General features: G+C 36.3%; 1 protein-coding gene across 2 annotated transcripts in view; it reads right to left on the bottom strand.

Annotated features, from left to right (window-relative positions):
- The window catches only part of LOC147829256 (histone deacetylase 9-like), a 193,400-nt gene that overhangs the window by 159,606 nt on the left and 14,936 nt on the right, over positions 1-18,858 (bottom strand). For both annotated transcript variants that reach the window (XM_087206452.1, XM_087206451.1), the window contains exons 4-5: positions 18,291-18,410; positions 17,881-17,978 (exon numbers count right to left, since the gene is read on the bottom strand). In XM_087206452.1, the coding sequence (XP_087062578.1) occupies positions 17,881-17,978; positions 18,291-18,410 (218 nt within the window). The remainder of the gene's footprint in view (positions 1-17,880; positions 17,979-18,290; positions 18,411-18,858) is intronic.

Genomic DNA, 18,858 nt, shown 5'->3' on the forward strand with positions numbered 1-18,858 from the left:
TAACAATTTTTCATATAACCAAAAGCACAATAATGCCTTCCTCCAAAGTCTCAACAGACTCAGCACTGCTAAAAATTCCAAATTAAAGTCTCTTCTGAGATGCAAGCCAAACTCTTAACTATGAAATTATAAAAATGAAAAATAAGTGACATAATCTCACAGTACAATTTCACAGAATAAACATTCTCACTCCAAAATGGAGGAATAAGGGGATTGAAGGAAAACTGGACCAAGCAAGACTGAAACCTACCAGGACAAACATGAAATCTTACAGCTCTGTATCCAGCATCCAGCCACACAGAGGTGCAATGTAAGTTCCAGAGGGCTTGGGCAGCCCCACACCCACCCATTGTCTTGCAGGTTGCAGCCCTTAGCTTCTGTTGGGTGGCTCTGCTTCCTGCCTACAGCTTTTCTTGGCAGATATTTCAACTTTGTAGAATCTCTGGAGTCTCCACTGCACCTCTGGCTTCATTCCTACAGCTTCACGCACTTCCCTCTTAAGGGCTTCTTGCTTGGCTTCCTAGGCTTTCCATTGAGATCTGAGTGGAAACTTCCCTAAACCCACAACTTTTGCATTCAGCATGCTTGAACAACCAGAATCATGTGGATGATATCAAGATCTGCCGTTAGCTCCAATAATAGCCAGAATCCCTTGAACTATGGCTGTAGTGGTCTATGAGTATTTAGATGGCTGAGAACAATGAAATAAATCCTGGGGAACCATTCCATAGGAAGCCTTTGTCAAGCAGGGGTCCTAGAGATTCTCTTCTCAAATGAAAGGTTTAAACTTTTACACCCTTGAACCTACAATGGATGGGGTCTTGCTGGTTCCTGTACAAAGTGCTTGGCTTCTTTTTAATAGCTCTAATTTCTTCAGCAACCACACTCCCTTAACCCAAATTTTATATGTGGTTCCTTTTGAGCCAAAATTAAAGTTTTTTCAATTTTCAAATTTTTCTGCTCTGCTTTTCACCCCCAATTATTATGACAAGTCTGGCTAAAAGCAGCCAGTAGTACCTATTCCCCAGCCTCAATGTTGGGCTGCCTTGAAATTTCCTCCACCAAATCATTTAGTCCATTGCCCTTAATCTCAGTCTCCCAAAAAGTCTCTGTACATGGGAAAAATAGACAACTTTTTTGCCAGACTGTATAACACACAATTCTCCTTGTTCCCAGCTGAAACCTCCTGAACATAGCCTTTTATTGTCTGCATTCCTATCAGCATTCTGATCTTCTGACCAAAATTCCCATCAAGTTCTACTTAGAGCATTCTAGGGCTTCTCTAGCTTGCACCTCCAAAATTTACCAAACTTTTCTGCAAACCAGTTCCAGATGTTTCTAAACCAAAGAGTCAGGTATAGGCACAGTAATGACGCCATTTCTAAATACTAATTTTCTGTATTAGCTTTCCCATTGCAGAACGCAACCCCTGGTATGAACAACATAAAGGAAAGATTTATTTGGCTCATAATTTCAGATGATTCAATCCATGGTAGGCTGGCTCCAAGGCAAAAACATCATGACAGAAAAGCATAGTTGAACAAAGATGCTTAGTTCATTGTGTCCAGGATACAGAGCAGGTGAGCAGCACCAGAGAGGAAAGGGAAAGAGACAGAGATAGACCCCAAGGTCATGTCTCCATACCACACCCAGATACACTCTGGAGAGTGCTTTACTAATGCCCTGGTTGGCTCCTAAGCCAACCAAGTTGAAAATTAAGATTAATTTTCACAATCCCTGAGTAGGAATGATAATTTACCTATGATGTTTGAAATAATCCTTCCTTGACTATAATCATTCCTAGGCTCCTGTGTCTGTCTTCAGAAGGTTGGGTTACTCATAAAACTTGGATTAGCAGCTGTTCCCCTTATCTTCGTTCTATTACATGTCACTATCTCTCATGCTTGGTTTATCCCATAACTGTTTTATTCTATTTTATTTCCAATCAAGACTGTTGTATATTCCTGCATTTTCCTCCATAGCAACAAGCACATAGTTAAGTACATAGTTGAAGGTGACTTACACATGAAGCAGCATGTGCATCATATGCATCATATTCATACTCAAAGCACCAAAGTCTTAATGGATTGATCGAGAAGCTACAACAGAGTTGTTCCATTTTGGCATCTCTCAGCAGCTATGTCAGGAAACATCTATATGGAGGACAAGCTTTCAATAAACTCAATAACCATGATATTTCCTCCACAAGCACTTACCTGTCTAGGAGAAAGAAAGAAGTAATTTCTGAGTGCCTGGTTTTATTTTATTTTTTAGAGAAAGAAGAAAGTCTAATGAATTTAAGCACTCTGGAAATCAGCTTTGAGCTTATGTTTCCATAAAAGAAAGAAAATGGAAAATGGTTTACTTTCATAAATGTATTTTAAAAGACAAAACTAACTGCAGACATTAGATGTTAATGGAATTTTAAAAAGTTGATTGGATGATGTAATATAAATCACTACACTAACCAACATTTCAGAAAAATTACATCATATAAATTTAGGTCTTAAGCTTTCATGTGTATCCTTTGAAAATTAAAAATGCAGTTTCATGGGAAGGCAAATAAAGAATGATAATTACTGAGAGAAAACAGCACCAAAGAAAGGACAGGGACAGGTACCGCAGCCCAGATGTTCCTGGTGATCTGGTGAGAGTAGAGGAGGTTGCTGCTGTTGGACAAAAGCAATTATCAGTTACTTCTTTCTGTATTTTTAAACCCATACCTACTGACTTTGGGAATCGCAGCGGTCAAATGTCAATTAAGTTCGAAGTTCATATATTGAAGTCCTAACCTCTGTGGGGTCGGTATTATGGGGTGGGTTATATTATGATGTCAGAGCCCTCAAGATTGGGATTAGCTCTATTATCAAAAAGGTCCCAAACATCTGTCTTGGCCTTTCCACCATTCCAGACTCAGCTATAAGGTACCATTTATGAACCAAAAAGCAGGTCCTCACCAGACACAAAATTTGACTTCTCGGCCTCTAGAACCATAAAAAATTAATTTCTGTGGTTTCTAAGCTGCCTAGTTTGGTTTTGTTTAATTATAGCATCATTAATAGACTGGACAGGAATGTGCCAATTTTTCCATTTTGAATTAATGGTGAGAGCACATCCACACCTCTTTTCTCACCATGTTGTTAACATCCTGTGTGATCTTGATAAGCCTCTTTTTCAATTCTTAAAGATGTGTGGGGTCAAATGAAATATTGCAATGGATCTAGAGCTTCTGTGCTTTCAGAAGAAAGAACGTTTTTCAGTATGTGGGGCCCAAGAAAAATCATTAATGGTCCACACAGAAGGGTACATTCTGTAGATTTTATTCCGGGGAAGAATTCTTCCCTCGATCATTATTTTGGATAAAAAAATTGTCTCAGTTTTGCCTCTCCCAGAGGAAGAAGTATAAAAGTTTGTGTCACTTAACATTGTGCCTTCTAGCCGTGATATCCCAATCACATGCTATTGTTGGAATGAGAATCAGTACAATAAAGGAAAGCGGCATTCTTTCATGTCATTCAAAAACAATTATTTACTTTTTTCCTTTTTTAACCTATAAAATGTCAAAAAGGTCTACCTATTATAATGCTATTTTATGGCTTCTGAATGCTTTAATATAAATAATGCTTTTCTTCCTTTCTTTCATTTAAATAACCTATGTAGATACTTTAAAGACATTGGTTGAATACTTACATATGAAGTAAAATGAAAGTGTTTTAAGCAAATGACTAAGGACTTTGCTGACTTATTGCTTTGATAGCCATAATATCTTCTGAATATGTAATAACCACAGCTGTGGCTTAACAAAGTTTAGAACATCTGTACATCTAGAAATGAAATATTATATTATCTTTGGAAACAAAATGATACTGCTGCACTACAATATCCATAAGGTCCACTCCCAAAGCCACATTCTTTTCTTAAACCAGGAAAAGTTACACATCTTAACATTTACTGTTTTATTTCAGGGTGTGCTTTCTCACCACCATGGAGAATATTCACATAATTGACACTCTGCCTTTTTTGATATAAAGACAAATAAACCATTCTCCATTCTTTTTCTCAGCAAAATATCATCATGAATAATAAATAAGGTCTTAAAATTTGTAAGTCCACAAATGGATTTATACATAAGACCAATTATATGCTCAGACTGCAATTAGTTCCTAATTGTAAGAGTTAAAAAGAAATCCACATTTTTAATGTGTCATGTCTGATCTAAAATACATTTGGGACATATGTGTCTATATTTAAGCTGAAACAAAATATACACAGTTGACTGTAAGATATCACCAATTCGCTATAATTTTGAATGGCAGTAACTTTACCCTAAGAATTCACAGGGTGGTTTAATGATAGTATCAAAGGAAACATCCTCTTTTCCCTTTTTTCTTCACTTATTCGTTTTGTTTCTCCTTTCTTTCTTTGTATTCATGGTGGTATGTTATCTAAGAACCACTGAGATGCAGCTAGTAGAAAATGCAGAGAACACTTGGAGAGTATGGGCCACTCAATTGCTTATTTTATGTAATAATACAGTATTATAATGACATGTAACATATTGCATGCATTTTTTATTAAATTGTAAGATTTTTATGAATATATTTATTTTACTTTTATATCATCATGTTTATTGAATTAATGAACTATATTAAATGCTCACTACATTTGCCATCTATACATCAGGTCTTTTAACATTGTATTCTGTTGAATACTAGTTTCAATGGTATTCATACATATTTTGAGAGGGGATTTGGGGAAGCAAGGAGTCTCATTTTCAAATAATTTTAGGAAATAATGCATGAAATAATGTATAACTACTCCTGGAATTCTTAATTTTTAATATGCTTTTACATAATATACTATGTTCTTCGGGAAGAAATTTTTCACTATAAAATATATTTTATTTTTGAGAAACACTTTTTATTTCCCTTATATATAATATTTAGCAGAATAAAATTTGGAAAAATATTTTTACTGTTGTCTCAAATTTAGAGTTGTTTGGTGTTGGAAACATTTTTGTAATACTCTATCCTACTCAACTAGCTATAACAAAGTATGTCAACTGGGTGGGTAGTTTGAACAATAGAATTTTTATTTTCTGACAGATCTGGGGACTAGAAGTCTGAAGTCAGCATTCGAGTACAGTTGAGTTCCAGCAAAGGCCTCTTTTCTGGCTTTGAAACAGTTGCTCTCTCACCATGTGCTCCCATAGCCTTTCTTTGATGTAGGTATATGGAGTACATGGAGAGAGAGTGAAAGAATAACTCTCTAACATAGATTCTAATAAGGGCACTAATCCCACCAGTGCATGGGCCTCACCCTCAGAACCTCATCTAACCCTAATAAGCACCTAAAAGACCTAAAGGACCTATCTATCCTTCAAATATTATCACAATGGGGATTAGGGATTCAACTTATGATTTTTAGTGGAAGACAAACATTTAGTGTATAAGAGTACCTAATAGAAAGTAAGCTAATATTTCCAACGACCTGAGAACTCTCGGACTCTTCTTTCTTCTAGTTTAAGATGATACAGTGTGCAGCCATCACTGGCAAAAATACATCAAGGGCCTCCTTAATTTCTCTTAGAAGAGGCTGGTGGTTAAGGACTCAGTTTGTCTTCCCAATACAGATCTCCTTGGGGGCTCAAATACACATGGTCCTAGTGGAGAGCTAGTATCCAGTTCACTTTGTACACAAGAAAACTCAGAAAGAAGTAATGGGTGAATGATCAGCAGGATCATGAATGAGACTGGAACACACTAATGTCAAATTCACTTAAATTATACAAAAATACTTAAGTTTTTCTTTCAAAAAGAGCCAAATCTGATGGTATCACTCATGACTCTTCTATCCAAGGAAGTATGTCCAGACTGCTTATCCCTCGGATTTCATAGCATGGCCAGATCTCCTCATCTGAGAGAAGTCAGAGTGGATAATTAGTAATTAATTCAGATCCATAGTCCATCATGACCAGCTGGATCACAAGAAGGGCAGCCGTGGGCCTGGGAGGATTAAATCCTCAGCGACTCCACAGCCAGCCTCTAGGACGGAGACTTCCTTATTTTTGTTTCTTGGCTTCAAACTGGATCCGGAACACTTCTGTGCAAGCTCTGTGATAGCCCGGATTTAATTTTGTGGGGTCTCCTGAAGGGTCTTTATTCCTTAGGGTGTCAGGGCAACTCTCACACCACAGGAGGGCTCCTCACTTACTTCCACTTCAAAGGGGCATTAGTAATAATCCTCCTTATTACAGAATCCAACCGGACCTTCTGGTGTGATGATTAATTGCGAGGTGTTCTCTCTTTCTTCCTTCCATTCTTTCTTTTCTTTTAATCCAATGTATCACATGTAATCATCTCAGCCCCTAAATATAAATGTACTCTCTGGGAAAAAAAAAAAAGGCACAAACAAAAATGTTTTGAAAAGTAATCACTTGTTTAAAAAATGGAAATTGGGCTTCTGTGTTGTGAGGAATGTATGTGCATAACGGTGAAATTCAACACTAGTAAATGATCTGACTACCTCAAAGTGAAGTTTTTGCCTTCCTACAGTGGCCTTTAACCCTGCCCTTTCCTCCAATCTGAGAAGAGCTGATGTTGATGGAACATATAATGGCCCCTTTCCTGTGTAGTAAAGTCAGCAATAAAGCTTAGTAATTAAGGGTACCAGGGAGGCCCAGCCCAGCAGGCTAGTGGTGTGGCGAACACTTTTAGAACTTCAAACAATATCAAAGTCACTGAGAAACGGGCCTAGCTCAGTTCTGGTTTGAATTAAGGCTCACTTCCACACGCACTTTTCAAATCCAAGCTCAAACAAGAAAGCCAAGGCCTTCTGGATTTCATTAGAGCCAATTATCTTATCTGTTTCATCTCAGGCCTGACCCTAAGGCTGGCAAACAGCTATTCAGTGCATTTGTGTGGTTGTTTGAGAAAGCCTCCAGTCAGCCAATGGCCCGAGGACCTGCTAATTAAAACACCCATTGCCCCCCTGCCTCTAGTGATTAAATATTTTCAAGCTTTTGTAAATAATTTTTCCATTCTTTGCCTCAAGCCTCAAAGGTCCAATACATGCAGTAATTTATTTAGTTTGTCAGAGAATACTGCTGGAAATAGGGTCATAATGGAACCTTTGGAAACTTTTATACGTCTTCGTACTTCTGAAAGTGACAGTTTATAAACCAGCCAAATGTGTATACTGTTTCTGATGTAATTATGTCCTAATGGCCTTTCTCCTTTTGAAGTGATACAGTGTATAGCAGGCTTACATTTTATCAATAATCATATTTCCTCAAATGTCTACATGATATCTAGAGTGGGAATTTAATGAGATAGTTTAAGATAGAAATTTTATCGAGGTCTGTTGCCTTGGAGTCTTTTGCCTGGGGCCTGTTGACAAAGACTGACTTGGGAGGGCTGGAAGGCTTGCTCTCTCTGCAACCAGGTCAGGCAAGAGAGCACTGAGGTTCTTTCTCAAGTCAGATTCTGAGGACTCAGTGATGTGGTGATGGCACTTCAGAAAATATTCAGGATGAGAATCAATGAGTTTAAAACATTTCTGAAACCTAGTTTATGTGCAGAGTCATCTTAGCTATGATAGTTTTCTCACAGTGGCTTGTGGGGTGAGGGGAGACTTGGGTAATTTTCTTTGCAGCCAAGACACACACTGACGCATGCACAGGTTTGGTGAACACCCTGGAAGTCCACATGGCTTCCCTGCCTCCCAGACTCCTTGGGCTCCTTGGCCACATGTGTGAACCAAAGTGTGTGTCACCAAAAACCTCCTGAACAAAACACAGGCAGAGGGATGAACACACCCAGCTGGCGCTCTTCCGGCCAGCACAGGCCACAGCCAGCCGTACACACTCACAGCTCTTCCAGCCAATCCGGCCATGTTTTATTGGAGGAAAATAAAAACCCACAGGTTTGTTTGTTGTTGTTGTTGCTCTTTTTGAAGTATTACAAGAAAAAATGTCAGCGGGCTCATTAGTTACATCCAGTGTGCACTAACACACCTATGAAAAAGAACTATGAAACCAAACAGCTCTGTCTCTGTTGTTTTTAAAATGACACATTGGTCTTATCCTAAATAATAGGTTTTTAATAAAAACATCTACCAAAGGCAAACAATTAAACAATACATAAAGCACCAGGGGGCAACGTCATGGTTCAGTTACAGTCTGGAGCCATTCCAAAGGAGAGCATGTGGGTATTTTACAAGGAACAATACACTTCTCCAAAGATATTACATAAATTTTAAATTGGGCCATGTAAGCCCTTCTAACTTGGTAAAGGATTTTATGCTCTATCCTGACAACAGGATGATTTCTTTACCTTCTACATTTTTCTAAGGCATGTTAGTTGTACCAAATCTTATATATTTCTGCTGTTTTAAAAGAAAGACAAAATGATAGTGTGTTAATTTTTTTTAAAAAATGGACACTAGCAAATTAACAGGTAAGTGATCCTTCCTCCATATTAATTAAATAGTTTTCTTTTGAATTCTATATGTAAATGTTTGATTTTTATAAATTGTCACATCTTCCAAAACCTAAACTAATGGAACAAGTTAGCAAACTTTTGGCAGACGTTAGTCCTATGAAGTTTCAAATTGATTAACTTAAACTTAGTAAATACGACACACACCGGATTTTATTATTTCTGTCCCTGCCTTTTTTTCTTCTATTGTGACACTTAATGTAATTATATCTCCGAGAGAGTAAGGCACCACTGAATAATTTCTACAGTGATAGTTTCATTTCAGAAATCCTAGAAAAGGAATTAAAGTGCTAGAAACTTGTGTGATAGAAAGGACTTGGTATATGAATCAAGGCAAAGGCCCAGCAGGACAAATCTAACATCCAAGACAGGATTCCTGAAACTGAAAGTACAGAAGGCTGAGAGACCAAGTTCTCTTTGGGTTACAAAACTTTTAAATTATAAATCTATACCTGTTCTATTCTTGTTCTAGGTTTTGAATAAAATCCTCAAAATTCAGGTCTTTGTACTTGGCTACTATTACAGTAAAAATACCCATTTGTTTCTGAAACTCAGTTCATTTTGATAACTCCCACACTGCTTTAACTTCAAGATGTTATAAACGAACTAAAAATATACATCCTAGGAAAACCAATATTTTGTTTCCAAGTACAAGGATATAGTTCCTTAATTGGAAAGATAACATGCAAATGTTATTTCTTGATAGTCTTTTCTACAGGTGTTTTAGAATGCAAAATGGCTTCAAATTTGAGGTATTGATAGATTTAAATTTCTGCTGACCCTGAAAGTTAATTCAGTTACCCATTTTCAATATTGTGATATATGAACTGTAATGGCAAGAAGTTACTTTGCTTTCTTTCCCACTAGAGCAATGCAGTTCACATGCATACTGCCCTCCATATAGCTTTACAACAACAGTTCTGCCTTTCAGAGTAGGAGATGTTTAGACAATCGAACCCCAGTCCTGCAATGCCCACAGAAAGTTGGGCAGATTCACAACAGATATAAGGAGAAGCCCTCACCATTCTAGAAAAGTGCCAGAGGAGTTTAAATTCCTGCATAAATGAGAACAGATGTTGATTTACAAGTTTCATCTACATGACATCAAGTCTTTGGGATGAAATATGGAAAACTGAGTCTATCATCCAGATGTTTGATATCAGCAAAGATCTGAACTCCTCTCTGAAGGTCTTGCCAACCAGAACGCAGTATGAACTTCAACCCTGCACCTCTGAAGTAATATCTGAGCAGATTTTCAGTTGAACAGAATTTTTGAGATGATTCCTCTACCTGGGAAAAGCAATGAGTAAATTCTCACTAGTAAACCATAATATTTATCTAGTTCTCAAAAAGGGACTAAAAATTTATATTTATGGTATATTAAAACAGAATATTTTTGCATTATTTATCATTTTAATAAACCTAGTTATAGTAAACTTTAGGAGTAAAGACATGAAAAGAGAAGTAAATCATTCAGCTTGAAAAAAAAAAAAAACAACTCCAAGATCCCAAAATACTCAAATTTGGTTAGCTGTTCAATCAGGAGAAGACAAGTAAGTGACTCTTATTTGGGCCAGAGTTTTATCTTACCAGTAAAGAAAGCAGAATCTTCAAATAGTCATCCTCTGAACAAAAAAAAGTGACTCTAATTTCTTCCTTGTATTTTATCTTTCATTCCAGTGATTCCATATCATAAGTAATTACATAACAATTCCATTATTATGGAATTAGATAATTGAAGTTGGTGAATTGATCTGAGATATCCGACAGTTCAAAAAATCCACTATTGCTGGCCTAAAAGTCTTCACCATAATATTTCACAGATTTCAATTTCTTGATATCTCACAGTAGGTCAAGAGGAGTTTGTAGGCAAGAGTTTTATAATTCAGTGTTTCAAATTGAAAATAAAAAGAAATTATTTCTAGGCACACAAATTGCCTTTTTTCTTAGGAAGAACTTTTGAGAAAAAAAGGTAATTAAATGTTGCTATTCTTCTGATTAGTCCTTGCTACTCAAGAAATCATTTAATTGCTACACACATTCCTTGAAATTTTTGGCTTTATTACTGTTCTAAGAAGAAAAAATCAGTTTAAAATTTTTACAGTTGATCTGACCTTTTAAAATAATAATAAAAATTAATTGCAGCATTTGAACTATTTTAAATAGTTCATCACTGTACATATCATTGACCTTTCAAAACTTTAGACACTTCAAGATACTTCCTGGGCTTTTCACCTGAGCTCTGCATTGTCTAATAACATCATATCTCTTTGATGCTCAGCTCCAAAATCAAGTTTGCAAGTTTCCTCAGGAAGACAGGTGTGCATCAGATCAATTTACTTGCAAGGTCAAAGAGCAGAAATTCTAAGGGTATCTAGAGACACACACCTATAGAAACTGTAATTTTTTGATGAAAATTGGTACAATATGTGGCACAGATGAGAGAGAAAAAGTGTTCTTAAATGATGTTTATTCCTAAAGCTAAAGAGCAGATAGAGCTGACAGCTTTCTAAAATTTATTCCTGTGGATCTTTTTCCTTGTGACCTGTTTGATCAAACTTCTTGAAAAATCTCAACATGCAAAATATAAAGAATATAATACAGACAATGAATAAAATTGTGGCTCACACCATCTGTAAATTCATATGTATTGCTTTTTATTGAAATAAAATATTAATAGATGAAAGTCATTACTGCTTTGTTCCCAAGATTGATTGACAAGTTCGGATTAGAAATCCACAGCTTATTTATTAGCCAAATCTTTCAGAAAGAGAAAATGTGGGCTTGATTTGTGAGCTATGATAAATGGTCTGGGAAAGATGGTAGTAGGGCCAATTTGATATGTACAGTATTTCATATTGGCAAATTGTTTCAAGAAATTCTACCCTCTTTCCCAAAATGTCTTGGACATCCTTGGGAAAGTATATACTATCATAAGCATAATATATTTGCTTGTCACTAATGATTGTGAATCCAATGAAAGACTGGGAATCATCAACCACAGCTCTGATAGACAAAATAAGATCCCAAATCATTTGACAATATTGAGTATGATTTTTAGATGACAATAAATCTTTCTTTATTTCAAAATGGGACCTAAAAGTTCATTTATTGCTCTATGTTCTATTAAAATTTCATTTGGTATTTCTAAAGTTTAATTACATTCTCTTTATGAAAAATCTAGATGCATACATAAGTGGAAAATATTCCTTTTAACCAAGATAGAAAACTATATTTACCATTTTAAATAGTCTGATAATCAAAAGGAAAGATGGTACAGGGGTTTAATTTGATAGGCTTTCTTACAATGGCAGATGAGGGAAAGGCACAAGAAGTGGCTTAAGATATTATGTGATATAAAGGTAGTGAAAATCTAGGAGGTGTTTTTCAATTTTAAAATAATGTCAACAATTTCAGTGTCAAAACCAAATACCAGACAGGTTAAGCTGCATTTGCAAAGAATTTCTCACCATATTACTGGTTTGTCACCCTCCACTCTTGACAGAGGAACTACAGTTTATAGTTCAGGCTCAAGAGCACTGTCTCTTCATTAACGCTTGTTGCCAGCATTTCCCTGATCACGATTTACCAGCTATGTGACAACTGGAAATCTACCTGCCTCAAGACTATTCCAAGATCTTTAAAAATAAGCAGCTAATAAAAATTAAATTCTTAATGAATGTTCTATATTACTTCTACTTTTATCATTATATGGTTATTTTTCCAATGGTATTATTGTCCATTCACATAATATGAAATTACATTAAAGTATAATAAAAATCACAGTAATTATAAAATCATACTTATTTGTCATTACCAAAAAAAGAGAGCCTAAGTATTTACTTATGGATCTATTTCATTCCTTAGATAGAAGTAAGCAACCATTTTTCAGTAACAAAAACATAGAAGTTTAAATTAATTAGAATAATGATGATACATTTGATAAAAATAACAGTGGAAGGAACTGTACTTATTTATATTCCCTGTCCACAATTATCTATCATCATTCCATGGTAAGCCTCACAACTCTAAGAAAACTGCAGGCCAATCATTCAGTAGTTTTCAGAGGACCATTTTCTCTACCAAAATGACAATAAAAATCCTATTCTGTTCTACTTTACAGTTGAATTACATTTTTTATTTTTACTACAAGCAGGAGAGGAATAACAGAAAGGTATAATTTCTGTTCTAAAGATCCTGTCTCTGGAACAGAATCAACAGGTTGATTGATAAATGAAGAATAGATATGATTTCCAGTCACAGTACTGTATTAATAGGTTTTAAATTTGTTTGTATATTAAAACAAATATGTACAAACCAAAGACAGGAGAAGGAGATACAGGTGGACTGGAGCTATTCATATGTGCTCAAGTGGTTCACGTGTTTTAACTATGCAACAAAAACGCTACCCTTCTGAAAATTCTAGTTAGTTATATAGCCAAAACAATTTAGCAAAGCCTTAGCATACAAGAACATCACATTTTGAAAAAAACAGATATGCTTCAAAAGTCAATTGAATAAAAAATAGGTAGTCTACAACAACAACATCAAAATTCTTGACTAAATAGTTCTCAGACAACTGTCTCAAAGCCTTCTTTTTTTCAGCTAGCCCACTGACAGTCTTAGTGAAATAAAATTATTGTGGGTTAGCAGATATGACCTTCTGTGAAAGCCGGATTTTTACAGATCCTTTTGTCTTTTGGAAATCTTCACAAATAATAAATACTAATTAAAATTGCTATACATTATAACACATTAGCTTGGAAAGAGGATTTCTCAAAATTAGAACTTGTTTTCATTTAAGGGATTGGATCAACAGCCCTATAACACTTTTGTAGCTGGCCCTTATTGTACGCTGTGTGTCATTTATTACTTCATCAAAGCCTTCTGAATTTAAGGGGCTCATGCAGTCCTCTCTCGGTCCCCTTTACAAAACAATATGGTGTTTTCAAACTGTTCACATCCTTGTGTACACTTTAAATCATTTTTAGGTTACTTATCATACCTAGTACAATGTAAATGCTAAGAAAATAGTTGTTACACTCACAAGAATAAAATGTACATGTTCAGTACAGACTCCATTTTTTGATATTTTCTATCCATAGTCATGTGACTCTATGGATTTGGAACCCATGGATATAGAGGGCATCTGACTGTACTTTTATGAAATCAAATGTCTGCACAGGGATTATTATTTATTCACTCATTTATTTATGCACTAAATAAGCACAATTTTAAGGACTAGTACTATCTTAGTTCTATATTAGAAATTTCTACTCTAAAAAACACTTGGAGATGTTTTCCTGATCAATTTTAACAAAAAGCATGGCATTCATATTGTCTCTTCCCTACTGTAAACACATCAATAGTCTTTCATAAATAATCACTTTAACATTTAGAAGACACTTAAAGATTTAGTTTTTAGACAAAATAATGTTTGTCATACCCATAGTGGGATGATGAAGAATTTAGAGCCATTAGAACAATGATTGGAACAGAGTTTGCTTAGCAGGCATCCAGCAAAATATTTATTGAATGAAGAGAAGTCACTTGACATTCTTATAGTCAGATGAATGGATGTTCAAAGTTCTTTGTAAAGCATTCTCCCGGAGGAGCCTGATGAAGTCATGTAGCTTCTTCTACATGTACTTAATATCAGAGATTTCCAGTGCTCTTATTGTGATCAGCCTCATCTCTCTTCTCTGACTCATTCAAACAATGCTATTGAATAGCTCCTCTTTGCCATCTTGCGAACTAAGCATTTGTGGGTTATGTTGGGAGACCGTGGAAGTACAAAGGTCTTATATTTTGATAAAGCTCATTGTGTTTTCTCACTCCTCACTATTTTAGGTCAAGTAAATCTGAAGAATAGCAATGTGGCATGACAGAGCAGAGAGTTTAGAGCCATAGACTGAGTTCACATCATGGCTCTTCCAATCAGAGGGTCTGTGACTTATACAGTGCACTCAAGAATCAGCTGCCATGTCTACAAAAGCTCTAATCTGGATCTGACATGTAAGATCTCAATAAAAATAGCCATAATTATCTCACAAAATTGTAACCTTGGAAACAAATCTTAGCTGAACATGAAATACATCTGATATTATTGAGTATTTGAAAACTCTTATGAAAAATCTTAAATACATCCTTCATTTACTTCACGGATAAATAACTGCTTGCAAGAAATAATAAATCATCTGAAATAATTTAGATATTCTATTATATTTTTAGTGACTTTTCAATCTCACAATGAAGATGAAAATGTTGGATTGACTACAGTTTTCAGAGGCCAGGAAGCAAAGAGAGAGAGAGCAAAGGGCTGGGACTCCAGTATGGTCTTCAATGGCGCACCCCCAGTGACCAAACTTCTTTCTACTAGGCCCCCGCTCCTAAAGGTTTCACTACTTTTCAAAGGAGCCAGAGGCAGGTGACAAAGCCTCTGACACATGAGCCTCTGGGGTCACTTCCAAATGAAAGCAATAAGCTGGGCTGGGGATGTAGCTCAGTGGCATTGCACCTGCCCGGCAAGCACAAGGTCCTGAGTTTGAGCCCCAGTACCCAGAAGGAAAAAAAAAAGAAAGCAATAAGCTTACACAATAATACTGCCTCACAAGTTATTTGAGTCTTCCAATTAATTATATTTCAGCCCAAATTTACAAAGAAGACAGATGATGACGATGATGATGATGATGATGATGATGATGATGATGATGATGATGACAGACCTAGATGGGCAGAAGACGTTATGAAGAATGATCTATTTTCCTTCACCAATCTCACCCTCATGCCCTTGAGGCAAGAAAGAATGATCATTTTGTCACTCCTTGCGTTTCTTCATCTATTCTCTCTGCAGCCTATGAATTCTCCTCACCCGAATTCTCTTTCCTTCCCTGAAAATTTCCACTCATACTTAAAAGCACAGGTTGAATAATATTTGATGAAGCCTTGCCTGAAACCCTTCAGGAAAAGTTAATCATTTTATTCTTCCTATCTAAGCACTTCTGTTCTCTATAACAATAAATATCGTTTCTATTATGATCTCTGAAAGCAAGAACAACTCTGAATTCCAAGTGCTCACCACAGTGTCTGGTAATATAATTTTTGCTCAGTGAATGATTTTTGATGTTCTTGAGCCATCCTTAACAAATTCACATATATATCTAGGCATAATACCTTGAAGAGCAGACATGCTATCATTTAACATTAATAAGGATTGTTATAGCTTAAGTTTGATGTTAAAATAACTATGACCATTAAAAAGCCACAGTTTTAAATTTCTGCAGCCTGTGCTATCAAGAAATCAACCAATAACAAATGCTGGAGGGATTGTGGGGAGAAAGAAACCCTTCTCCATTGTTGGTGGGAGTGCAGACTGGTGCAACCACTGTGGAAATCAGTATGGAGATACCTCAAAAAACTAGGATCAGAGATCCCATTTGACCCAGCTATTCCTCTGCTGGGTATCTTCCCAAAGAATTAAAAGAATTATACCACAGTGATACATGCTCACCCACTTTTATAGTGTCACAGTTTGTAATAGCTAAAACTTGGAAACAGCCCAATTGCTCATCAACTGGAGACTGGATAAAGAAGACCTGGTTTGTCTGGGTTTTTTTTATAAAATGGAGTACTACTCAGCCATAAAGAACAAGAAACTAGAGACATTTATAGATAAATGGATCTACACTGAGGCCATACTCTTAAGTGAAATAAATAGGACACACACAAGTGTGTCAATACTGAATAGTTTCTCTGGTGTGAAAAACAAAAAGTGTAAATAAGGATCAAAATGTATAATTGATAACGTGAAATAGGAAGGAAAGGTCTAAAGGAGTAGGGGAAGTGGAAGGGGTAGGGGAAAGGAAAGAAGGGAAAAGAAAAAATATGAGAAAAGGAAACAATGGAAAAAAAGTCTTTGTAAATAGGGAAGGATGGAGGGGGTGAAGGGAGGGCAGGGGAATGGGGAAAAAATAAGAACCAAGATACATCATGTAAAGGTACAAGATTCCAATTATGAATGTAACTGTACTGTATACCTAAAATGTACCAATAAACTTAATGGAAAAAAAATTTCTGCAGCCTAAATAAATAATGCCACTCCTCTAATTAATCTCAGCTAATGTGAACTGTGCTGAAAATTTTACTAAAAGTTTCCTAATATAAATGGTGCACCTTTCAGGCAAAGAAAGAATGTCATTTTGGAGGACGCTTAACCACTTTTGGGAGCATTTGATTCACTTATTGATAATATTACCATTATTTCTCTAAGTTTCAAATACATTATCAACAAGATTTTCTCCCTGGGGATTTAAAAATGGTACATTTGAAAACTATGAATACCTCTCAAGTTTTTTTTTCATGCAGTAATTTTTCTTTCAACCAAATGAAACACCCCCAGAAGTATGCAGTGTTAACAAGTTAAAATGTTCAAAAGTCTTGTAAATGAGGCACATAATGATACAATCTGATATTTCTCCTGAAAACAAGGAGCTAATAACTGAATTGTCTTTCTTTTTAATTCCAGGTAAGAAAGGCCCCTTTCTAAATTTGATCTTTTAAAAAAAGCTATTAATGGGTCAGGGATTTAGCTCAGTGGCACCATGCCTGCTTTGCCAGTGCAAGGTCCTAGGTTCAATCTCCAGCACTGGGGAAAAAAAAGCTATTAATTTATTGTGTTTCTTATAAATTGCTATTTGAAATTCTTTGCTTAGAATAAAATGTATTGAATTGCAGTATGGATGGAAACATTCCATTTACTCATAAAGAAATTGAAAATAAACAATTGGTTAATTCTTTAATGTGAAAGAGAATGCATGCAAAAGCCACTGTTTTACTCTGCCATAGAGACAGCGTAGACCCAAGTTCTTAAAGAGAGTGAGCTTTCTTCTCAGAGCTAAGAATTCTGCTTCCTATAGAAGAAAGATTCTGTGATCCAATGAAGCTTGGAAAATAACAGATTAAATATGTAAGGAAAGACTTCTCAAAACATTTAATACCTGATATCTATTGGAAATGTCATCATATGTTATATAATAGGCAGAATTTTCCCATACTAAAACCTTTTTATCTTTGTGAGGGAAAGGGGGGAAAGTCTGGGCCATTTACCAATATACCGGTAGATCTCGTTTTTTTTCTTTCTTTGTATGGGGATCAAACTCAGGACCTTGTGCTTGCAAGGCAGGCGGCGGAACCACTGAGCTAGATCCCCGGCCTATACCTCTAGGTCTTGATACACCATTTTTCTTACTCATATTCCTACATGGATCTCTAGCAATATTTTTGCCTTAGTTAGAAACTTATATTTCTCTTTCATAATTGGTACTGTTTCCACGGACATTTGTGTTTTCTAATTTGCTATTTTTGGAGAGAAAGAAGGACCAACCTGAAAGCTTCGAGGTACTCAACATCTCCCATAGGAGGGTCAAGGCCACCTGTCCAGGCAATATTTATATTGTATCCTTCTCCAAGACCTGTTCCAACCTGGGAAGAGAAAGACGTGCCACAGTGGGTCGAGAAGAGGGCACAGGAAGAAAGCAAGAAACGGTGAAAGTGAGTGCATGGAAGCTCTTGAAATAAACATCAAACCCTGCGTCAAATCAGCCCAACCTTGCTTGACAACCGGGGCTCTGGGTTATGCACTTGTTCTGCACTGGCCCTTGGTCCTGTGGGACAATTCAGTAATCTCATGTAATTGAAAACACCAGCAAAGGACAAGAAAATTAGGGGTAATCATGCAAGGCAATTACCTGAAAGATACAAATAAAAGTGGGGCTTTAAAGAAATAAACCGAACCTCATTTGGGGCTCCACTGCCAGGGAAAAAGTTCCCGTCATCATAGCGATGAAGTGAAATGTACAGGATGCTGGGGTCAGCATAAAAGGCCTGCTGTGTACCGTTTCCATGGTGAACATCCTACAGGGAAAGAAAACAGATGACAAATACAGTCACATCTTGCTTTGTGTGGAGACAACCTTTCTGATTTCTGCTTGCCTGTCTTTCTACTCCACCCTCCTGCTTGTTTTGTGTCCTCTTACTCTGTCCTTCTTTTTCTTTCTCCCATTCAGCCTGCTTCCACACCACCCCCTTTACTTCCTGAACTTCTAGGCAAATTACCCTTTAATGCACTCATTTTTTAAACTGGCCTCTAAAAATCAGGAAACCACAGCGAGCATGCCCTGGAGACTCCAGATGAGCAGTCACTGAGAAAGCCCAGTCCTTTGGTACAATTAGATATTTATACACCGGCTCTTTGTACTCTTTGCTTCAGTGATGGAATCTCGCATCCTGTTTTATGGAGGAATTTTATGACTTATTAACTGCCAACAGTTCATAACCCCTCAGGCTTAATTAACTAGCCTCA

Source organism: Heterocephalus glaber, unplaced genomic scaffold, assembly GCF_053883595.1.
Source record: "Heterocephalus glaber isolate CG9 unplaced genomic scaffold, H.glaber_assembly_v1.0 deba00000676, whole genome shotgun sequence".
Classification (NCBI taxonomy): domain Eukaryota; kingdom Metazoa; phylum Chordata; class Mammalia; order Rodentia; family Bathyergidae; genus Heterocephalus; species Heterocephalus glaber.